This window comes from Cynocephalus volans, chromosome Y (genome assembly GCF_027409185.1).
Source record: "Cynocephalus volans isolate mCynVol1 chromosome Y, mCynVol1.pri, whole genome shotgun sequence".
NCBI lineage: Eukaryota > Metazoa > Chordata > Mammalia > Dermoptera > Cynocephalidae > Cynocephalus > Cynocephalus volans.
In genome coordinates this window covers 3208368-3234259 of record NC_084479.1, presented here as the reverse complement: position 1 = coordinate 3234259, position 25892 = coordinate 3208368, and the positions used below count along the sequence as shown (strand labels likewise).

The 25892-nt window shown below is 33.0% G+C and overlaps 1 protein-coding gene across 6 annotated transcripts in view; it reads right to left on the bottom strand.

The window, feature by feature from the left end:
• Positions 1–25892, bottom strand: part of LOC134368992 (probable ubiquitin carboxyl-terminal hydrolase FAF-X) — a 133438-nt gene that overhangs the window by 68382 nt on the left and 39164 nt on the right. For 5 of the 6 annotated variants that reach the window (XR_010022585.1, XM_063085218.1, XM_063085222.1 and 2 more), the window contains 10 exons: positions 25694–25832; positions 24226–24378; positions 23251–23355; positions 14693–14899; positions 11677–11813; positions 9608–9756; positions 5083–5170; positions 2800–3142; positions 995–1090; positions 291–502 (listed from right to left, as the gene is read on the bottom strand). Coding sequence is in view for 5 of the 6 variants with exons in the window: in XM_063085218.1 (XP_062941288.1) it covers positions 291–502; positions 995–1090; positions 2800–3142; positions 5083–5170; positions 9608–9756; positions 11677–11813; positions 14693–14899; positions 23251–23355; positions 24226–24378; positions 25694–25832 (1629 nt within the window). In the remaining variant the exon portion in view is untranslated. The remainder of the gene's footprint in view (positions 1–290; positions 503–994; positions 1091–2799; positions 3143–5082; positions 5171–9607; positions 9757–11676; positions 11814–14692; positions 14900–23250; positions 23356–24225; positions 24379–25693; positions 25833–25892) is intronic. The other variant, XM_063085220.1, reaches the window with a different exon arrangement.

Here is a 25892-nt window from a genome sequence, read left to right as displayed (position 1 = left end):
AAAATAAAAAAATAAAAAAATAAAAAAAATAAAGTTAGTATCTGTAAGATGTACATAATGTTTTTAAAAAGGGAACAACACTGAAATACAGAAATGAAAATATTCCTCACTTTCCTTTTTTTTTTCTTGGCCGCTGGCCAGTATGGGAATCCAAATACATGACCCTGGTAGTACAAGGCTCTAACCAACTGAGCAAACTGGCCAGCCCCTTGCTTTCTTTTTAACCTAAATAACTGTTTAAGATGATATCAAATAATTACCAATTAACACTACATCAATTTCCTACAAACCTTGACATAGGTAGAATCATTCTTTCTTCATGATAGTCACTGTCACATTCATTTATGTACTCCCTTAAAACTGTTAATACTCGAACCATTCGAATGGCTTCCTGTCTTGCACAATTAATACTGTCTTTGTCACCATCCAAAACACACAAAGTATCATATGAGGCTTTCAAACGATCAAAGCAAGATTGAATGAAGTCTTCATGGATAACCACCTACAAAGAAAGAAAGATCAAGTTGCTTACAAAATTAAACAGTCAAATGTGACATTAGTCCAAAGGCAATATAATTTCAATGTAACTCTCAACCACAATCGTATTTAACTACTAATAAAGCAAAAATTTCCCAGCTGGAAGCTGATAAAACTTGTTTATTGTGAAATAAGCAAGTTTAAACCAATTTTTTTTTTTTAAATGAACCTCTGTACTAAGTGTCAGACAAATTAAATCAGACTTTTGGCTACCTCAAAAAACTGCAATAAATAATTATATACAAAGTAATCCTAATTACATAAGGATAGATATCAAGACAATATTCCTTTAGTTAGGATGTGCAACAGAAAAATGTGAATTAAATACTTAAATATTTTTGACAAGAGTTAAAATATTAATTTCTAGTTAATTTTGGGTTACAGAAGATACTATACGCTAAGGTCAAGATTATTTTAACCTAATTGTAGTGGAGGCTTTCACGCACTTCAGACTCACCTGATTGACCTGTAACCTGGGGCCAAGGTTTGTGTATATCTCTTTGAGAAGATCTATAGCTCTGCTGGCAATGTCATCATCACTCTGAATCACGACCTAGTTCCAAAGAGATTCCAGTGTTAATACCATTCATAACACATTTTATTTGGCACTTAAATTCAAATCATTTGTCAATTATTTTAATAAAATCTGCAATAATTTAAGGAGAAATAGGTTTTGATCCTCAAATAAAATTATGCAAAGTTAAAAAATTAAAGAAAGGTTAATATAAAACACAAGTTTTCATTTTTTTTTGGCAGCTGCCTGTTATAGAGAGATCCAAATCCTTGACTCTGGTGTTACAACACTGTGTTCTAACCAACTGAGCTAACCGGCCAGCACCCTACAAGTTTCCTGAATAAAGCAATTTAGTTAAGAATGAGAAGGATACATAATACTTTGACCAATATTATTTAACTCAGCAATTTGGTAGCCCAGCTGTGAGGTTTTTGAGGGATAATTCAAACAAGCCCAAAAAAGCACAAGAAATAGTTTAACATAAAAAGCTATCCTGCCACCCGTACCAATTTCCGCACACCTTAACCAATGATCTGACAAATCAATGGCTTTCGAAGTATGTTTAGCATCTTAGAGCTTTAAGGGTGTTTCAGGAATGACCCTCTAAAAAGTCTAAAGAGGAGAAAGAAAAGGGACAATGGGAAACTGAGCAAAGAAGATTAGACTTTCCTTTATCACTTCAAATAGCTTTATATCTTTTTTTTATTGGTGGTTAGAAATATTTGAAAACCACTTTTATGGAAGACCATAGGAAACAACATAGTCTACTTAAAGTATGACCACAAAAGAAATAATAAAATAAATTTAAAAAGTAACATAGCTGTAATTTAACAGGTTAGATTTTTATAGATGGCAGGCACACCAAGATGTATTTACACTATTGAAATGGAAAAGTTAGCTTTACATATAACATTTTACATACAGCATATGACATTCATCTCCAGCTATTTAAATGTAACACAAATTAAATGGTCAGTAAAGATATTAATTCATAATCACTTCCTAATAATAGTCCTCTCTTCTGCTCATTATTCATTCTGACATTAAATATATAATAAACTCTAAGATCTATCTTATATAAAAGTAGAGGAGATAATTTTCATGGGGGACTAGAAGGATAAAAGATGTGCTGATAGATAACAGAGCATTTCTATACATCTGAAAAAAGGAGACAGATTCTAAGAGGATATAACACGAACATCAGGAGCAGCGAGAAACACACACACACACACACACACACACACACACACACACAAAGTGAGGGGTCAAAATCCACTGAAAAATATGTGTTACACAAGAAGCAGCTACAGATGAATAAATATCCCCCCTTAATTTCTAGGACAACTATCAAAAATGGATAAATATATAAAACTCGAAGGCAAAATTATGATTCTGTAACTATGGTCATGCATCATTTAACACCATCATAAAGTCTACTTACATGAAGCTAGATGGTGTAGCCTATTACACACCTAGGCTACTTGGCATATTCTATGGCTTTTAGGAATACAAACCTGTACAGCATGTTAATATACTGAATACTGTAAGCAACTGTAACACATTGGCAAGCATTTTTGTATCTAAACATAGAAAAGGTACAGTAAAAGTATGGTACATATATATTCTTATAGGACCATAGTCATAAATGCAGTCCATCATTGACCAAATTATGTGGTGCACCACTATATTTTTAAAAAACTACCTGAAGTATAATGACTGAAAAACAAAATCTCCTACTTCTCACTTACCCTCCAAAGGTAGTCTAATCCTATTAATTCCAAATCATCCATCATATAGGCTCTTCTTTTTGCTATTAGTTTCCCTTCTCGACAATTAACAGCTTTGAAGAATCTTTCAAAACATTTCATTCCATTTTCAGTTAAGAGGGAAGGATCAAGTTGAAGCACATTACTTTCAAAGAAGTCTTTATTAATATCAGGATCTAAGTCTGGCTCATCCCCCATTAATTTGGAATACCACTTAAAACAGGCTTCACGATCACAAAGATAAACTGCATTCTCTGCTAAGCACTTCCATATCTGTTTTGCCTGAGGAGCACAGAGCCACAGCTGACCATCCTTCAATAAAAATCTTGGAAAAACACAAATCAGTAATTAGGGTCACAAAAATTTCTCTTCAAAAACAATTTATTTTGATATGTTTGAAATAATACATTTCACACAATTAATTTTAATTACAGCTAAAAAATTAATTCTTTCAAAAGAATTTATTTCTTAATCACATGCCTGTAATTTAAAATGTCAGATATTAATTCATTTATTTAATAAGCAGGTATTAGGCAACTACAAAGTACTAGCAATTTTGCTAAGTGATGTGACCTTAATAATAAGACTTTCCCCTATTTTAAAGAAGTTCAGTCTTTGAAATCAGATACTAATTTAGCTTTTGCTTTTATGGCTTCACTGAAAAATGAGGAGTTAAAGCTGAGTGACTTTCAGAGATAACTGAAAGTTGTTGTAAATTAAAGCTGCTTAAAATTTTTTACTTTTCTGAAAATACTGCACTCAGTATCTACCAATATTTAACAAATTAGCCTATACATATTTGAACTTATTTTTATGTCAGTAATTATTAGTATGCTTATCAATACTCAGTGATGTCCTCTAGGGTTTATTCATTGTGTGACTATGTTTCAACAAAGACAATAACAAGGTGATGATTCTGCTTCTAGCCTCTTCACTTAATATCTAGTTTCTTCTAGCACCCCTCTACTCATTCTACTGTATCTACAAAAGTGAAAGAAAAAAAGCTTATTTCCATCTGAATAATAACTTAGCACTTAGTTAACAAAATGATAGTGGCTACACGATTTTTATTTAATGTCAGTGAGTTTCTTCTTTTGAGTCTTAATTCTAACTCTATAATGTCTCCACAAGAATGTTGACCCTGAAAAGGTCTGTCTAGCTTTTAGCTCTACCTAATTCTTCACACCCTTATTTATGAATGAACAACATAAGACCCAGGTACAATTAAATGTAGTTGTTTGCAAACTAAGGCTTTGAAAAAAATCACTGGAGTCAGAGAAAGATCAGACACTTTAAAGTCAGTCAGACTTCACGGGAGTCTTGTCTCCATCATCTACCAGCTGGGTGATTTCAAATACTCATAAATTATTTTCTCCAAACTGAATCTGAGTTTTATTATTAGTCAAATGGGAATAATACCTGCCTCACAAAGTTGCCATGATGATTAAAGCAATTAGCACAGCCAATTATACAGCAGGCATTTACTCTCAGTTCCTTTTCCCATATGAAATGCACTGCTAGGTACTTGTAAAACAGGATGTATGAAAGGTCGTCTGGTTTTAAATTTTATTAATAAAGGGGAAAAATTCTAACTCATTTTTCTGCTTCTAGAAACCAATAGTATACAATACACTCGATAACAATGGCTCACTTCGGAGAGATTTTCAGATTTTCAATAACAGCTAGACATTACTGAGTCTAATTAGACATTATTGAGTCTAATTACTGAGACATTAATTAAATTTAGACTATGTTTAACTTTGGGTTACAGGACAGGCAATTTTTCCTTATCCCATCTGAAGTGATATTATACATAGCCTCAGACTGCCTTTGTCAGCCATTGTTAGAATACACAAAGCATCAAGGCGCCCCAATGACCCTGGTTTGTTAGCTATTCATGGCAGTATTAAGAAAAAGAGTTTCCTTAGCTGATTTTGTTTGTATCCTGTGGTTCAAAGTACAAAAATATTTTAAGAATAAGTGTACTGCTAGCATAAATAAATGCAAACACCATTCTGAAATTTAAAATCTATTTTTCTCACAATTCCAAAAAAGAAACCTAAAGTTCAGCTCATAATTTAAAAATATTTAATAATGACCAAAAAGACAATATGTGTACTCCTAGTAATAGCTCTTATGTGGGAAATCATTTATTAATGGTTCTTATGTGGGAATGACCACCAACAAAGAATCAAAGAGAATAATTAGTACTACATTCTATTATCTGCACCTTACAGAGAACAGCACTAATTGTTTAAAACAAACCTAAGAAAGTTAAGTCGTTCTTGGACTTCTTGAGTGTGACTATATCTACTTCCAAGCCTCACAGTTTGAGGGTCATAGTCTTCATGATCTGCAAATTAACAAAAATTATGCATTATGGACTGTTTATCAACCTCACTGCTGACTTTAGCCAAAAGAAATTAACGTCTATAATCATTTCCACTAACAGGCAACGTGTAACAGCAGTACTTTCCCCACAAAATTTAACATTCACTTTTCACAAAGTCTAAAGAAAAATATAATCTGCTGAAGGTATTATCAAAAATTTTTCAGCATAAACCCATTCTTCACACACATTAAAGCAATTTCTGAATACAACCTTTTAGTTTTTCACATCACTTTTTCCTGTTATACTAAAATTTGTCATTGTGTAGGGATAGTATCTCTGCATTAAAAATAACATTAATTTATTCATTCACAGTAAAATTAAAGTGTGACAGAAGATGATATTGCATTTTATAAAGTTATCATACTATTATCTCAATCAGAAGGTGTGAATATCAAGAACAGACTCAGTTAGTTTGAAAAATTTACCTTCCCTTTATGATTATAAATAATACATGGTTGGTAACTAGGCCTGGCCTTACTTAGAAATTATTTATGAAGTATAAAGTTAACATGTGATTTTAATTTTATGTTTTACTTTATTAACATCACATATTGGGTGAAAAAGTCTCAGTATCAGTAGAAATAAAAGGAAAAGAAAAAATTCAAACACACTCTGGCCAAAAAATAACGTGTTAGAGACATGCTTTGAAAGGTAGAATTCAACTAAAATACGAATGTACATCATCATAAGAGCCTGCATAAATTTATTTAACCCAAACGCCAAGCAAAGTAAAAGTAACAAAAGTAGAAGGACTGGATTAAACCCTGTATCTGAAAATAACCAAATTGGTTTGGAGGGTGAAACATAAAACAGTGGATATAAATGCTACTGACAAGTGCTGTCAACCACTCAGGAATCAAATACCTTCATATTCTAAAATGTTGAAGCAAGTTATGAAGGAATAAGAAATCACACAATTCCTCTTTAGCAACAGATACTCATATTTCTGTTATACATCTCTTGGATCTTGTATTATCTGCATACTGTTACCCAGGATTCTAATTGTGTAAACACCTTCTGCAAACTGGTAAATACATCCAACTTTTCAAAATGGCAAGTTGTTTTTGTATCTGAAAAACTAGAAGTAAAATCTTGACTCACTATAAAGATGAAATAGAATGTTTGGTATTGTATCTGAATTTGTTCCTCGTGAAGAAAGAGGCTCCACAAGTTATGGCTCACTGCTTTCTATTTCCCTATACATGAGTATTGTTTATTTCCATGAAAGTCATCAAATTGCACCAAACCTCAGGCCCTTAAGAAGTTTTCCTTAAAATGTTGAGACAGTATAAAATTATTTTTTGCTACATTCAAGTTTTCTGTGTTTTCAGAGCACTGATCTTGAAACATGACTGAACTTTGGACTGGCACTTCAGGAGACTTTCATCCTTAAAGTCTTCTGCCAAAAAGCTTTTTTTTGTATGTGTGTGTGTGTGAGATTGTGTGTTTAACTTTTTATTTTGATGTAATTTCCAACTGACAAAGTGCAAAAATAACAAGGAACTACCCACTATTTACCAAGACATCGATTATTTACATTTTGCCCATCTATCTTATCGGTATCTATTTATATATGTATGCATAACTTTTGTGAACTATTTGAAAATAAGCTGGAGACATCAATAACTTTATTCCTTAAAACTGTTATTTACAAATCATGCACTACTATGTTTTGGTCAAAGACAGATCGCATATGTGACGTTGGTCCCATAAGATTATAACAGTGTATTTTTACTGTATCTTTTCCATATTTAGGTACGTTTAGACATAAAAAAGTACTTACCACTGTGTTACAACTGCCTACAGAATTCAATGCAGTAACATGCTGTTACATGTAGCCTAGGAGACATAGGCTACACAGTGTAGCCCAGGTGTGTAGCAGGCTAATACTACCTATATTTGGATAACTGCACATTCTGAAGTTCACTGAATGAGAAAATTGCCTAAGGACGCATTTCTCAGAACATACCCATTACTAAGCAACACATAACTGTATTTACTAATATCATGTACAGTCTCTTTAATAACCACAATATAGTCACTAGATTTTAATACTAATACAAAACTATTATCTGATCAATCGTCCATATTCAAACTTTATCAACTGTGTCAAAAATGTCATTACTTAATGCTTTTCATTTTTCTTGTCCAAAATCAAATTCAAATTCATCCACTGTATATAGATTTCTTTAACCCAGTGTTTCCTTAGCCCCTTTCTGTGTTTCTTGTCCTTGACCATTTTAAAGAATAAAGCCACTTAACTAATGCCATTCAATTTGAGTGTTTCATGTTTCCTATGATTAGAGTCAGGTAATGCATTTTTTTTGCAAGATATGCCACAAAAGCAATGTTATATCCTTCTTGTACACTGTTAACAGAAGCCATGACCTCAGTTTGTCCCCAAAATGTTTTAATTTAGATCACTTAGTTTTGGTGATTCCACCAGGTTTCTACACTGAAGAGGTACTGTATTTCTCTTTGTTATTACAGTAGTTCCCCCTTTTCTCCACAGTTCCACTTTCCATTTCTTCATTTACCCATGGTCCAAAAACATTAAATAAAAAATTCCACAAATAAACAACTCATAAGTTTTAAATTGCACACCATTCTGATTAACCTAATGAAATCTTGGTGTTCCACTCCATCCCACCCGTGACATTAATCATTCCTTTGTCCATGCTGTCTCCTTGCACATTAGTCACTTAAGCTGTCTTGGTTATCAGAATGACTATAACAGTACCTCAGTGCTCAGTTTTCTTAATAAAGGTCCCAATGTGAGAGAAGTGATGCTAAATTTAGATATATCGAAGAGAAGACATAAAATGCTTTTTTGAAGTAAAAGGTGAAAGCTCTCTATTTAACAAAGAAAAAAAATCTGTGTGCTGCAGTTGCTAACATCTATGGTAAGATCCGACGCTTCCACCTGTGAAATTGTGAAGGAGAAAGAAGTTTGTGCTCATTTTGATGTTATACCTTGAACTTCACCATAGGTAGGTATGCACAGGAAAAGTATACACAGGAAAGGTATGGCTTTCGGGAAAGGTCTTTACTGGCATCTGAGAAGGCTCTGTATTTTCAAGAAGGTATGCAATCACAAAGAAGTTGAGAGAACACATGCAAATTGTGTGTCTCTTACTGATTTTGGCTGCTCTTTGTAAAGAAAATAAATCACAAGGTTATATGCCTACATTGCCTTGTCTTCCTGACACTGCTTATGCTTAGAAGGAACCTTTAAACCTGACTGGCAGGATTAGAATGGATGTAGCACCTGATGCTTAGGTTGTTTCTCCAGCTATAAAATGAAGGTGTGAAGGGTGTGATGTGAGAAGAACACAAAGTTAGTTCAAGTTTAGAGGTATCTGAAGAGTTGCTTAATTTTTTATTTTGTTTATATGACTTATACATGGGAAAGTATTAAGCAAATACTTAAGAATTTTTGAAAACTCAATCACACCAAGTCTACTGTTCTTGTCAAACAGTAGTACAAATACCCACATTTTCCTACTACAGCATGTCAATTAAGCAGTATTTTCAGTTCAACTTTATACTCTATCCTGTCTTTAAGAATGGATAACAGAAAGTTTTTCTTCTGTATAATCATGTGTACAAAATTGGGCTTACAAAGTAGTTGGCTTATTGGGGAGATGTTTCTAAAAAATGCTTTCTGCAGGGGAAGGTAAGATGTACCAAAACTACTTCAAGCTCCAGTACACATAAACTCTGATAAAATTGTCAGAGAACAAATAACATTTGAATTGATCTTTGAAGTGCCAAGAGAGAGCTCCACAAATGGTAAATACTCAAGTTGTCTGTTGAGAATAGAGGAAAGGAACATGCTTAAAAATTTTGTGTTCTGAGAATTAATGAGAGCATCTGATGATCACTGATCTAGTGAATTTCTAGCAAGTTTCTTAAACAGAAAGCATTAATTCAGGATTATTAAAATAATTATAACAGATTCAAGAATCAGGCAAAGTTAACAATACGTAAACCATAAGTTAAGTTTTCTTGAAAATCAGGTATAACTGGTAGTAGTAAGATGGCAAAGATTTAAATGAATAGAGGACATTCCCAAAAGAGTAAAAACCAACTGCAGGTACAAGCAGAGCTCCCAGTTATGAACGCAATCAACAAGAATGAATGAGCAGAGGGACAAGAATTTAATAAAGAAACTTGGAAGGTGGCCTAAAGGTTAGGTTGTATAATTAGGGGGATGCCAAATAGACCGTGAATTCATAAGTGAATATGATTTATAAAACCAATTCATCTCCATTTTTTCCCCTTTAAAAATAAATATGTTGTCACTTCTCAAGTAACTAATAGGGTTTAAAAAAAAAAAGTCAGAAAAGAGAAGTCCATGTTGATTCCCCATAGTTAATTTTAGTTTTTCATACATACCTCCAGCATATAACTTCATGTTGTTCATATAAACTGCAAGGTTTTCTGCTACCAAAGTAACTAAGGCATGATTGTGCTGAAGTTGGTTGATTAAGTCACAACGATAAAATATGTGGGGATTTTGCTGAGTTCGACTGAAATGAGAAGAACTTAACAGCATAATTAGGCAAATGAAAATTGCTGAGATTAAGAGTTTAGAGACTAAATTCTAGTGATTACTTTGAAATTTTAAAATATTTTACATTAATAACAATATTAATAAAATCTGGTCAATATACTCCCTTAAATAACAAAATATCAAACAACAGAAAGAGAATAATCAATCCATGCCTCAAAAAGGATATGTGTTTCAATACCCTTATTTTACATGAAAACTATCAGTATTCTTCAATATTCTACAGTTTGAACATTCCTAATCTGAAAATCCAAAATCTCTCATTTTCCAAAATCCAAAAGTTTTTGAGCCCCAACATTCTGCTCAAAGGAAATGCTTACTTGAGCATTTCAAATTTTGGGTTTTCAGATCAGGGGTGCTCAGCTGGTATGTATTCTGCAAATATTCCACCCCCCACCCCCAAAAAACCCCAAATACAGAACATTTCTTATCCCATCTATTTCACATAAAGTATACTCAACCTGTAGTATCAAAACACCTGCATTACATGATTAAGAATGTTAGACACCCAAGATGCATTCTAAAACCCTAAGTTTGCGGGCAGTTTTGCCCCTTGGTATCAAGGGAAAGATATCATCCCTTTTCCTTCCCATTTTATCATTTTCAATAAAACGAATGAACTCCTTACAATCATTAATCTTCTGGTGATGGAGTCACCAGCCTTGGGAAAATACATGTACTAATGCACCTATCTACAAATGGAAAATGGACATGTTTGATAAAAGACAAAAGGTACATACTGTGGGTCAAACATAATCAAAATTATACTTTTCATAAATAAACACTATATTCTCCAGTGTTGAGCCCCATGAAGTTTTCCAATTTCATGTAGTTTTTCCAATATTAGAAGAATAGAGTCAATATTAACTTGAAAAATCAAAACATATATATATATAAATGGCATTTAAAATTCTATTTAAACAAATACTGTTTTAGGGCATAATCATATCTAGAGCTGAGAAGAATCTCAGCAATCATATAATAAATAAGAATCATATCATATCACATAAGAAAAATATTTCTAAAAGATTTGAGAATTTTTCTATGGTCACTGTTACTTAGAAAAACATGGGGTTCACTACCAGGAATCTTAATTGCATTATGAATATTCTTGTGACTACACAGTTGTCTCCATGAGTTTCTCCATGTTATTTTTTTTATGTCATTAATTCCAAATACATTAAAGAAAACAAATGAATAAATTATTCCAACAACCACAATTTAGCATCTAAGACCAAACACTTAAAAGTAGCTATTTTAAAAATATCTGGCTAAAATAAAAGTTAAAAATATACTTAAACAAAGTCTGGTCATCTTTCAGAGTTTAGATTGCTTTTTAGTTTTATCTTTAAAATTTAATTTTAAAACTCCAGAAAGAGGTGTTTCCCCACTCTGGAAACTAGTATTCTCTTGTATGTAATCTACAATTAATAAAAAAAGTAAAAATACGTTAGATTAGATTAATTTTAAAAAATAACAAAGACTGTATAAAGACTATGAAGTGGGACTTTGATGACTATTGGGCCAAAGACAGAAAAACAGTAGAATGGGTAAAATGAAATTAGGAGTGAGATAAACACAACACATAGCATCATAATATCTAATCTATCTGCTGAAAGTCAGAGACAATTCAAAACTAAGAGCACAATGGCAGTATCTTGGTTCTGATACTTAATTGCTATGTAATATTGAATATATTAACTTAATCCATTTGTTACAAAATACAAAGGAACTGAATACAATAGAGAATCCTCATTTTGTTCCAAACACTCTTCTCTAAGCTTCCTGAATTTTCACTCTAGTTTTCATTCTTTAAAATTTGCTTTTACTGATACTAATTTCAACAATAATACATAAATAAAAATAAGAAAATTCTCTGCATTAAAAGCCTTACCTCAAATTCTGAGGTGCTTCACCAAATGAACTACAAATTTCTCTTATTTGTTTCAGGGCAGGAATTACCCACTTATCATTTGTGCGAAGTTCTTCTATAAAGCGATCTATCCACTGGATCTTTTGTGTGTCTCGATCCTTACAGACACAAAAAAATTTATGCTTTACATCAATCAGTAATATAGTTCTACCTGCAAATTATTTTAAGAATTATAAAATAGAAAAGCTTTGTAATAGTTAAATAAAACAAAACGCTTTGACTATTTTTATTTTGAAATCCTCACTAAAAGTGAAAAATGTAAATCACTACTACAAAGTCAATTTTCCACGGGTTTAGATATACCTGCACCAAGACACAATTCCCAAGCATAGGCACATTCAGAGGAAGTGTTTTTTAAAATGTTTGCTGGAATAGGGGCACTGCATTTCACTCAGTGTTTTCTAAGGTTCTAGCATATTACAAAATTTAGCAAAAATACAATGCCAATTATTACCACATACGGGCTTGATTTTTAGCACAATTTTCTAATCAGATGAAGGAACACTAAAAATTTTAATTTCATCAGAAAATAGTACAGTAATTCTGCAAGTAAAAATAATTCATCAAAATAAAAACCAATCAATATACATACAAAGGTTCAGAAAACAGGTACAAGTATTTACTTAAAGGAAAATTAAGAATATTTTAAGAATAAATTTATTTCAAGTATTCGCCCATGGTTTCCTGCTTCAATCTTTTAACTACACAACTAGTAATCAGAAATTCAGGTTTGGGAACCTAACGAATTTTTAGTTGGAATGATTCCATTTCTACGAATGTTTGGGGAAGAAATGGCAATACTGTGTATTTGCTTAACACTTCATCTGGGGGGACATTTTTGCAAGCATACACACACCCTTTTTAGAAAAACTGGGCCCATGCTGAGTTTTTCTTAAAATACTGTATACTTCTTTCCCCATCGATAAGCTATTTTAAAGGCTGTACACAGTACATTGTAGACAGCATTCATAAATAAAGGCAGTTTAACTGTATAAACAGTAAAGAACGTCTTTGTCTATACATACTGTATTGTTTTCATTTCCTAAGAAAAATTTCTAGATGTGTAACTACTGTTTTGAATTCTCTGCACATTTTTAAGGGTTTTTAAGTATCTGTACGTAAATATCTAATTTGCCATGGCTCTTAAGAGCATTTGGGTGGGAAGGCAAGCACAATGGCAGACTCATGAGGTTTTCCATAACATCAACAAATAAAGGCTGAAGTTGAAAAAGGCAAAATGCTTATAATAAGTTTAGCAACATCCAGTATCTATTAATGCAGCAAGGTACAAGACAGTGTGCCAAGCAATAGTATGAATAACTAGTTAATACTAGTTGAGCATTTATAACAAGTAAACTGCTTTGATTCTCTGTAACACTTCTGTATTCAAATATTTAAACTCACAATCCTCAGAACAATTTTGCATGCTGAATAGTTGGAATCAAGTGTACCAGAACATTGTCAATATGATCAAATAACCCAACTGAGGTTTTTTTCTTCAATACATCTGCATTATTGAGCTCCAAATGCATTATTGCATTATCCACTGCATTGTCCACTATTGAGAGAAAAGGTTCCTTGTCTTTGTTTGCAAAAGACAGTAGCTATGATAAATTTTAATTTATGTCTTCCTCAGAATTGAAATAAAGTCAATTTTACATGAATAGTTTTGACTAACTAGTCCACAGACTGTAAATGACATTTCTTCATTTTAAAAATTAACCCAGGTTAAGAATATTCCCCTTTCAATTTATTTACCTAATTACTTGTGTGTATATGACAGTCCTTTTGTGAGGAAGGCAATCAGTTCAGCAAATATTTCTGAACCTTCACAATTACATGGTTTTCAAAACTATGAGCATCATCTTGACCTTGGCTTGACCTGACTAAATTCAAGTCCAAATGAAAACAAAATGCCTGCTCTCCATAAAACGAGAGCACTCCTACCAAGTCCTTTACTTTTTTAAAACAGAGTCTACCTCTTTATTAAATTCTTGAACTGATCTATTATAAGGATTACAAACCAGTGCTGACAAAAACCTAGAAACAAGTCTAAGATTATACATAATATTAGTATACAAATAAATACAGTCGTCCCTTTGTATCAATAGTGGATTTGTGCCAAAGCTCCCTGTGGATACCAAAATCCAAGATGCTCAAGTCCCTTTTTAAAAATGATATAATGTATGCATATAACCTTAGTCACATCCTCCCACATTCTTTATTTTTATTTTTTTTGGCGGATGGCAAGTACGGGGATCCAAACCCACGACTTTAGTGTTATCAGCAACAAACTGTAACCAAATGAGCTAACCAGCCAGCCCCATATACTTTAAATTATCTCCAGATTATTTATAATACCTAACACAATGTAAATACAATATAAATAATCATTACACTCTATTTTTTATTTGTATGATTTTTATTGTTTTATTATTTTTTATCGTTCCTCCTACCCAAATGTTTTTCAGTCTGTGATTGGTTAAATCTGCAGATGTGGAAACTGCAGACACAGAGAGAGTACTGTACTTAAAATCAGTAAATGTAAATGACATAAGTTAAACACTGGGAAGCTGCTATACCTTGCTCATAGGGAAGCCAATAATGAAGTCTGTTTTCTACTAACTTCTTATGAGCAATTAAAATCCAACCATATATCCACATCCAAATTTTGTATCAGCTTTAGTTCTTTATGATCTACCTTAGTGATATATAGTTAAAATAGTACAACTATGATGAACTATTATACCTATAAAAATCTTTCTCTCAAGGAAGTAAAAATGCTTGGTGGATGATACATGAAAACTTGCTGAAAAATATGGGCATAGCGTGAGGGAGCCAGGCTTACATGCCCAAAGTAAGCCAATTCCTCAAAATTACTGTAAAAAAAATGAAAGAATAAACAGGAACTACCCTGTAACTAAGTTATTATGAGAGAAAGAAGTCAGAAAAAGAAAGTAAAGAAGCACTCCCATACCTGGGAACAACTATAATCTAATATTTTTACATGGGCATTGAGAGCTAGATCCATGATGTCTACTGGCACATCATCACTATGGGCCAGATTCCAAAGAAGGTTCAATACTTTATGTGCCATCACACCATCTTTATCATCTTCTGCAAGACGACATATCAGCTCAAGCAGCTTTTCACGTTGCCTCTTACTTGCATTTGTCCAACTTGCCTAAAAAATAATTTAAATGATGTAAATATCACCTAATATATACATTTCTCTGTATTAGGTCATCACTACTTTATTTACATATTTGGATAAACCACATTCAAATATCACACACACATCCCAATAGCATAAATGAACACTAGATTACCCAATGTCCTTTGAGAAAAGCAGTGTTCAAGGGACACACTAATCTAAATCACAGCAAAAAAATCTCTATTTACAACTTAAACGCGTTACTTCTGACTTAATGTTAAATAATTAAAAATTAATAAAAAATACCTGGCTCAAAATGCTAAAGAGAGCATATAATATAGTAATGTGTATTAAACATTTTTTAAAAAGAAACAAACACATGCAGATAAAAAATTTATGAAAAATTCTGTTACTGATAAAGAAAATAATAAATTTAAAAAGAAATAATAAACAAATGCTACCTATATTTATGAGATAAAATGCTTCTTTAAAAAACTGAAATCACTAGCTTCCAGTCAAGATGGTGAAGTATATGATCCCCAGCAACACCCTCTCCCACAAATCAACCAATTTACAACTATTAAAAAGCAACAACAGCCAAGCTAGGGCAACGAGAGCTCAAGGGAAGAGGAGGAGAGACCTAGGGAGAGCATGAAGGTGGGAGATGCCACAATGAGAGAAAGAATTGACCTGAATGTCTCAAGCCCTAGCCACTTCAAGGCTGGAGATAGTGAGTGCACTGAGCAGGAGCTGGCAAAAGCCACAGCTGTGCCCTTTGGATGAAGGTGCTTGGAGGCTGCAGGGGAGAAAAGGGCCTTGGTGGTCCCCAGGTCGACAAGACTACTAATAGGTTTCCCAGGGACTCACACAGGAGCAACGACTCGCAACAACTGAAAAAAAGGAGCCACTCAGAGGCCACTGAGTCATTGCAAGGGACTGGTGCACTCCTGGTCCCATGGGAAGTGTTTGAAGCATGGGTGGTGGGGGAGACAGGCCCACTGGGAGAACACTGGGGACCAGCAAGGACAGCTGATCTGCCCCATAATCAGCATAAGCCCACCCAGTGGAAACTGGTCAGGAATACAGAACTGCAGGGGGTGCAGTTTGATGAAAAGATTCAGGCCCAGACCAGAGTTTCTTCATAACCCAGGTGTACCAGATCTCATGCGAGCAGGAAGTATCTCTAAAGTCAATCATTAAAACCTAAGCTGCACAAAAAGCCTTCCCCAGGCAATCAGCAGCAAAGCAGCACTTGAGCTCAACCACAGAGCTCAAGTGCTGGTCCACACAGGAAGTTCCCCCATTTGAGGAGTAAGCAAAGGAAAACAAATTAGTTCCAATACAGATCTTTAAGTGGTAGGAACAGCAAATAATCCAACATAGAACTGAAAGAAAAAACAAAATATCCACAGAACAGAGACAAAGTTTGATACTGACTAGTAAAAGGCTCACATCACCAAGTAACACCTATAATACCTAGAAGGACTGGAAGTCTTCTGTGCTACCAAGCCAGGGAAGGGGGAGGGTTGGGGGCTAAAGCAATGACCCCTGACACCCATGACCAGCCCAGCGACAACCACCAAGCTGCTACAAGGAATGCCCCAGGCCCCCGAGCTAGGGCAATGGGGGGTGAGAGCTTCAACCACACCCCCCTGACATCTGTCCCCAGCCCAGCAATGAGCAAGCCACTGCTTGGTAGCCCCCTGGTCTCCCTTGCAGGAATGAGGGGGATGCCACAGGCATCAACTCTGCCCTTCTTCCTCCTTCCTCTTTCTCTCACCATATTTCCTTTCCTCTTTTCCTCTCCTTCTCCCCCTCAACTGCTCCACAACAATATCATAGATGTAAAAAATAATAATAATAATAATAAACTTTAAAAAATAATAAAATAAAATAAAAACTAAAATTGTTCTGCTTTTGAGAAGATGGAATAGATATATTTCTCATTATTCTTCCCACTATGTACAACTAAATCTTCTGAAAATTATATATAAAACAAGCATAAGACTCTAAGTAGTCTCATAAACTTTTATAGGGAAGAAGGATGACCCTGAAAAGTAAAAGAAAACTGCAGACCTCCTGGAAACTTCAAAACTCAAGGAGACAAGACAGTTAGGTTTGCTGAATTTTCTTTTGTTTCAAATACTTCACAACTTAAAAAGCCAGCAACCTAGAAACATTAGTGGGGTACAGATAAGAAAAATCCCCCAAAACTACTTCTATAGCCAACAGATCAGAAAAGGCACAACCTACCACAATAGAAACTTTTAAAAAATAGCTGACCGGCCCTAAACAAACACTACAGAAAAAACATGCCTCCTCCCCATATCAAAAAAATTGAGACGGGGGTGGGGGGGGAGAAGATATAACAACCACAACTACTTGAAGTTGACACGACAAGCAAACAGAAAGGACATTGTTGGGGGGGAGAGGGGAAGGGAGAAGGGAGGGAGGTTTTGGTGATGGGGAGCAATAATCAGCCACAATGTATATCGACAAAATAAAACTTAAAATCAATCAATCAATCAATCAATCAATCAATCAAATAATGCTTAGTCACTAAAAAAATAAATAAATAAATAAATAAATAATTAGAATTTGCAAATGCAAAAAAAAATAAATAAAATAAAATAAAATAAAATTCCAAGTCACCCATTAAAAAAAAAAAAAAAAAAAAAATTGAGAAGAGAGCCTAGACTTCATTAGGTTGTAAGAATGTATGCCAACACCTATAGGGGGATAAAGAGAAGGCCAAATAGTGAGCTGGGATTTCTACCACTACTCAACAAGGAGCCCTTGTCTGATCCCTGCTATAGTGGTACCAGAGGAGGCCTAGTACAGTTTCACTATCATCCAGCACTGATAAAACCACCCCCACCATGGAGGAAGTATGTATTACATCAGAAAGCCACATCACAGTAGTAAGAAAGGTCCCATTAGGTGCTATGGAAAACCTGGAGTTCTATCACCACCTGGTAGGTACCAAGGGCATCCCTCCCTTCCATTGTCTGAGTGATGCCAGAACAAAACAACTAAAACAGAAGCTTTAAATAATGCCAGTCTCATAAAATAATATGAAAATCTTCGGGTATCAAATGAAAATTACTTAAAATTAGCAAGAATTAGAAGGGTATCAAAATGAGTGAAGACAGTTGATAGATGCCAACACCAAGATGACAGATGTCAGAGTTATCAAAAACATTAAGAGAATCAAAGAGATAATGCAATGCAACTATACAAAGAGACAATGCAATGCATTTTTTTAAAAATCAACAGAAATCCAAAAAATGTTTAAGTAACACGTGAAGGCAGAAAAATAAACACAAAGAAATAAAAAAGAGAAGAAACAGAACACAAAAATAAAATAGCAAGTTTAAGCCCCAACATACCAATAATTACATTAAGCATAAAAGGCCTTAATACATCTGTTACAAGGCAGAAATTAACAGATTATTTATATTATTAGACATAAGGAAATATGCAAGTTGAAACTAAAATGATGCAAAAAGATATGTATATCATGAAAAAATAAGGGAAAGCAGTTGTAGTTACTGTAATAAAAGATAAAATAGATTTCAGAGCAAAAAAAAAAAAAAAGAAAATATTACATAATGAAAAAAGGCCAATCCATTAATAAGACACAGCAATTCTAAATCTGTATGCACAAAAATGGATATGCTACAATATATGTGAGGCAAAACTAATAGCATTCAATGGAGAAACAGACAAAATCATAGTCAGAGACTTCACACCCTTCTCTAAACAAATGACAGAACAACTAGACAGAAAATCAGCAAGGACACAGAAGAACTCAACAAGACCATCAAACAAAAGGATTTATTTGACACATAGTATACTCCACCCAACCACAGCAGGACATACCTTTTTTTCAAGTACTCATTTAAAATATACCAACGTAGACCGTATCTTGGACCATAAAATTACACATAAACAAATTTAAAAGGATGGAAATCATACTAAGTATGTTCCAGCTACACTGGAATCAAACTATAAATCAGTGACATTAAGATGTGAGAAAAAGTTTGTGTTGAAGTCTTAGTTCTATATTCTCAAAGACGCATCTTAATAGAAATTTAAAATGCAATTGACTTAACATAAATAACAACAAAATACAAAAATTAACAGAATATATGCAATATATGAAAGCAGTGATAAGATGGGAATTAATAGCACTAAATGCATAGATTAAAAAAAAGAGGAAATTCTTAAACAAATGCTGGAAGCACTGGACAAAAAAATGAATCTCAATCCAAGTGTCACACCTGACAAAATCCCTACTTCAAGAAACTAGAAAAAGAGCAAAATAATCTGGAGGCAAACAGAAGAAAGGAAACATTAAAGAACAGAACAAAAATCACTGAAAACATAAAAATAGAGAAAATTAATAAAATAAAGATGGTTTTTTGAAAGGATCAATAATTAGACAAACTTCTCACAAAATGAGCAAAGAAAAAAGTACACTAATTATCAGTATAAGGAATGAAACAAAGCCATCACTACAGACTCTGCAGACATCAAAGGATAACAGGGAACACTAGATACAAAACACAATTTGACAAGGGACAAAATGAATCACATTACTTAACACAAGTTACTGCAACTCAACCAATATAAAACAGATGATTTAAACAGAACTATAACTATTAAGGAAACTGAATTTATTATTTTAAAACTCCCCAAAACAAAATAACCAGACCCAGATGGTTTCGGTGGAAAATTTTACCTAACACTTAAAGAAATCACATCAACTTTATATAATTCTTTCTGAAAAGCAAGTAAAGCCTGATACCAGAACCTGACAAACACGAAAACCAAAAACTATGGGCTGCTGTACACAAATTATAGAAGCAAAATTCCTTAATAAGATATAAGTAGTATAATTCAGCAACACATTAAAAAAAAATACAACATGACCAAATATGGTTTATTCCAGGGATGCAAAGCTGATTCAGTTATCTGACAACAATCACAATAATACACTGCATTAACAGGGAAAAGAATAAAAGTCACACAATCATGTCAATAAATGTAGAAAAAAAACACATAACCAGAAAATCGGTTCATAGCCAAAACTCTGAAAAAGGAGGAATAGAGGGGAACTTTCTTAACCTCATTAGCGGCATCTACTAAAAAGGAACAGCTAACATTGTTTCTAGTAGTGAAACACTGATACTTCCCCCCTCCTAAGATCAGAGCAAGGCAAGAATGTCTATTCTAGCCCCTTCTTTTCAACATTACCGCAGCAATTCGAGCAAGTTCAATAAGGAGAGAAAAGGAAATAAAAGGTGTCCATGTTGGGAAGACTCTTCCTTTATACTGACAATACAGACAAAACCCTTCCTATATACAGACAATATAATTTTCTATATAGAAAATCCCAAGGAACCTCAGGAGAAAAAAGCTTAAGGCTCCAAGACTTCAACAAGATTGCAGGACACAAAATACACAAGAGATCAAATGCTTCTATACAGTAGTGGTAGTAATAAACTTTACAGACATCAGAATTAAAAATAAACATTTACAATTACTGAAAAAACTCCCACCACACTTAAACTCTTAAGTGTAAAACTAACAAAACGTGTAGGATTTGTATGCTGAAAACTGCACTACAGCACTGAAGAAAGAATTCAGAAGTCTAAATCAATGAAGTATATAGCATTCATGGACTAGAAAACTCAAGACAGCAAAAATGTCAATTCTCCCCAAACTGATAAATAGAATTAATGCATTCTTACTAAAATCCCAGCAAGACTTTTCATAGATATAGACCAGATTATTCTACAGTTTATATGGAAAGCAAAGGAATCAGAACAATCTAACAATTTTGAAAAAGACAATATAAAAGTAACCTGTCTAACTAATCAATCTCAAGACTTACGTAGTTACACTGATCAAGACTATGTGGTAATGGCAGAGGCATAGACACGGATCAATGGAAGAAAACAGAGAATCTAGAAACAGTCCAACAAAATATGCAGATTTTTGATGAAGATACAAGGACAATCTAATGGAGGAGAGATGAAAGACATCCTTATATCAAATGGTTCTGGAAGCAGTGGACAAAAAAATGAACTTCAGTCCAAGTCTCACACTTAAACAAGCTTAACACACTTAAAAAAACAGACTTAAATGTAATATATAAAACTATAAAAATTTTAGCAATTCAAAATGATAAATATGAGATTTCTTAGAAGACAACTTTAGTGCTTGCTTCTAATTCCTCTGGAATTATAAAGATACCCTTAAAAAAAAAATACAAAAACTGTTAACAATACAGATTTTCTTACAAGAACAAAAAAAGATACAGGAGAGTTAAAAGACACAACAACCAATCATACAGTAAGAAATACATTCAGATCCTGATTCAAACAAATTGCTTATACAACTACAAGAAATTCTTTCTGGTACAGCATGGACTAGGACTGAGCATTGATGAGGAATGAGTGAATAGGAAAAATAAACAAGGATAAGACATGAGTAGACATTCACTAAAAAGGAAATAAGAACAGCTCAAAAACGTGTAAACTACTGTCATACTAGGAATGTGAAGACCAATACCACAACGGAAATTTCACACCCATGATACTGCCAAAAATTTAAATACTGGCAAAAATAAACACTGGCAAGGGCTGTATATTAAGACAACCACATTAGAAAATAAAGGCTTACTGAAAACTCAGGTATTTACAGACTAGAGTTTGAGTGAAGAATTTGAGCATATAGAACTGAAGAGAAATATTTAGATAAAGTTGGTATTACTCAGCTGCAACCTATAAAGAACTGCTACTGACCTATACTTCATAATTTCCTTGAAGCACCAAGATCTTTCAAGGCACACTGACATACTACATAAGAATTGACAGATTTCCTAACACCTCAGAAAGTAATGCTTGTTTTGATTAACGAATATTAAACAAACACCTAATAAGCCAAAAGGGCAATGCACAGGTAACAGAATTTAGTTATGATTATAGTTAGACCATCTTGACGATCTGTGAAGTAAAAAGTAGGTACATGATACTAGTATATTTTTCTCGTTTCAGCTTGATGCATCATTATTTCAGAAGTTACCTCAGAATTAAAAGTGATTGGAAATTAACTTTAGAAAGCCACAATAACTTCCCAATATTGATTTCCCTGCCTGTCTTTGATATACTTCCAATGAATTAAATCACATAATATAAACAGAAGATTTCATGGATTCATTGTTTTTTCCATAACACAGTGATTTCAAAAAGATTCATATCATAATGAAATGCCTGCTTTAAACATGGACTCCTAGTCCCTTTACTCAGTAATTCTGGTAAGTCAGAATTCAAAATGCTTCAACATTTAAACTATTATCCAGGTCAAGTACCTCAGATGCCTACTGGGTATTTCTTCCTAAAAATATTCATTGTAGTCCTGTCTTCCAAGATACAACCACAATTGTTTTAGGACATTATTTCCTTCCTTTCTTTACGGTTTCTCCACATTGGGAAGTTGTCTCTTTCCTAAGTTCTGATTTATTTTCACTGTCATAAAGTATTCCATAAGAATATTCCAAAGTTATTTATTTTTTTATAATTCAAAGAAATTTGAATTTTTTCCAGTTTGGGGCTAATACAAATAATTCTGCTAAAATGTTAAACACATACCTGGGTGCATGTATCCATGAGTTTCTCTAGGGTATATATTCACAAATGGAACAGATGGGTTATAGGATATAAGAAACAACACTTTAAGAGAAAATGCCATTTTTTAATGTGGTTAGTAACAACTAAAGTTACCACCAGAAATGTTTAAGTATTTTTTGAACAAGAAACCTTATGATTCTGATACCAGTGTTTACTGAAACATTTGTTCAAGAACAATGACAGATGGTTTTACTTTATCCACAAATTCTCCAAAAAGCTTAACAGCTAGAGAGGAAACTTCTGTGCCACAATGCCTTAAAAAGAGCTTGATGACATCAGTGCAGAGATGGTATCAGGGACTCTTGGACTACCTTCTGAATTTCACTTCCATATGCCTACATACATCAACCCAGAGAACTATAGTGTTCTACTAAGTGTTTTTTGTATCATTTTCTAGTCCTTCTCTTCACTCTATTTTTATCTAAATCAAAATGAAAAATTAGAGGAAACTAATTCAAATAAATAACCTGAGTGAAAAATGGGAAAATTCTGCATCCATAATGAGATTATAACAACAAAAAAACCCCCCATAAGTTATGATTAGAAGAGATGACAGTGACCAATTTTCTTCATCAGGGATTTTTCAAAGAAATCTGTTTGTAAATAAATGAGTTAAAAGCAAAATAGACTTAACTAATTCTACTAATAATAAAATGGCAATACTTTTACTATTTGAACTATTACCTTAAAGCAATCAAACAGATGATCAAGTTGTTCAGGAGAAAAATCCCAAGCCAACTTTGCCAGTAGATCATGTACATTCTTCACAATGGCTTCATGTTTCCCTGCCTATTGAAAAAATAAAAATTGTATAAACGAAAGTAATAAAAAAATCATATCATAGTTAAATCTAAATAACACTTAGAAACTAAGTAATTCTGCCATGTCAACTTCCATAACTTAATAAACATTCCTACCTTATTCATCTGAAGTGTTAACTTCCCTAATATTTTAAATGCCAGTTAAAACTTGGCAACTCAGTTTTTTGGAATATATGATTAAGGAACTCTGGGAATTCACATAAAAGTTACAGAATATTAACCAATAATTAGGAGAAAATAATGCAAAATAGTGAATTGTTTAAAAAGGGAAAACTAGTATTCAATGAAGAAAAGACTGACTATTTTATTGGTTTATCTTTAAAAAGCAAGCTTTGAAATCTACTAATTAATAATACTCCCAAGTGATCCAGTAGAAACTTGCCATTAAGATAATTAAAGAAATTATGCATTAATATTTCTGAAACTAAGATTACTTATTTATACAAAAAATTATCAATTTCTGTACTAATCATAGGTTTTTACAAATAATACAGCAATGGAACTCTTGCAACATTTGTTTCTTCATATACTTCATTGAAAAAAACCTACAAATACAAATTATTTACATTCCTTCAATAATCATTCCTTTAACAATAATTATTCTACTATATTTTATTTAAAACCCATGAACTGCCAGTCTTTAGTACATACAAACATGAAAATATTTTTTTATTTTAAAAATATTCTTGGCAGGATTTCTGTAGATACACAGCAAGTGCATTACTAAAAGTCAAGCAATACAAACACACATGTCATTACACAAAGACTACCACAAGTTCTTTAATTTTTAGTATCTTTCTTATAAAAAAGAAAAACGGTATCACCTTGAATTCCTTACCTGTGCTGCCCAGATATTATCAAGGTCTTGTAATGTAAGAGCTTTTCCTTTAATCACAAAACGAAGAATTTTCTCTAGCTTTTCCACATACTGTGGTTGATGAAGACTATCTCTCAAGACTATGGATAAGATATTGTTTTGCTGTATCCATTCCTAGATATAACACACACATTTGTTTCAATGCAGAAACTAAACAGAAGCTCAAATATCTAAACAACATAAATGGGAATTCAAAAGCCCAAATTATACATGACCACAAATTATAAGACACTAACTAATATAATTTATTATTTTAATACAAAATTATTAAACATCACAATAAATAATTTAATAGAATTCAATTTTGCATACACAATGCTCTGAGAGTGCTAAATAACCCACTAATACAATAAACTTGCTATTGTAATTTAATTCCACCTATGTGGAAATATTTCCATACATATACTACATCAGTATACTTCCTAAACTATCTATTGAGAAGAATCAGTTTTATATTTGCAAAATGTCTTAAACAAAAATATCACAGCAATGTCACATTTCTTCAAAATTCCCTAAATACTCTCACTTTCTATATCTGTTGAGAACCGGTAAAAACAAGGACTAGTAAACATAATTTTGTGTCTGACACTCCACAAAGCATTTCACAGATTATATCCATTAAATCTGACCCTCAACCCTGAGTCAGAGCCTGGGTCTAATTAGGTTAGATACTAATTTCTCAATATCTTGCAGATGTCCTTGGCTCAGTTTTTATCACGTTCTTATCACTTCCTCTATTAAACTGAAGCCTCCTCTAAGGCAGAGTTGATTCTTTACAAATGTACCTCCAGTACTGGTATATAACACACACTCAAAAAATATTTCTTAATACTTGGTTGGTCTATTTACTATTTCAAAACTAAAATATTTAAAACTATCTATGGTAAATAATTCCTTTCAGTGTCAAAGTAACATAAATATATGCGCTTTTAAAATGAAATTATTTAAAAATGAAAAAAAAAATTTTTTTTTTTTGGTAGCTGGCCAACTGAGCTAATTGGCCAAAATTTGTTATTCTTAAAATCAGGACAAAACATTAATCCATGAAGATTTTATCCCATTAATTAAAATCTCAGTTTTAAAACTCTAAATCCAATTAGAAAGTGATCACCATGGCAATTCATTCATTATATTCCAGATCTATCCAACTCCTCCTAAGATGACCTCTACCTAATTCATTTCAAACAAACCACCAAACTATAATTTCATCATGACTACCTACATTTTGGCAATGATAAATTAATCAGACACAATAAGTCACCCCCTACACTTTCAAATAACTAATCACTTGTTATTATAATCATGAAGTTTTAGGATTAAATAGTCATAAACCAATCTCAATTTCAGAGTTAATTTTTTTTTCTACCAAGAATTGGTGTTAAGACATAAACAGATTCTTAGTCACGAAGGAAGAATTAAAGGGACTTACTGCCATTCGCTCAGCTGTCAGCCACTCTTCCTCCTCAGGATTTCCATGCCGATGAGTGTAATACGAAACACTAGATATCACTTTATTAATTTCATTCAGTGCATTCATTTTTCCATTAAAAGAAGAAATTTGCAACAATCTATAAGGGAAATCTGAAGTAAATATTGTTATAAGACTTCACACAAATAATAATTTAAGG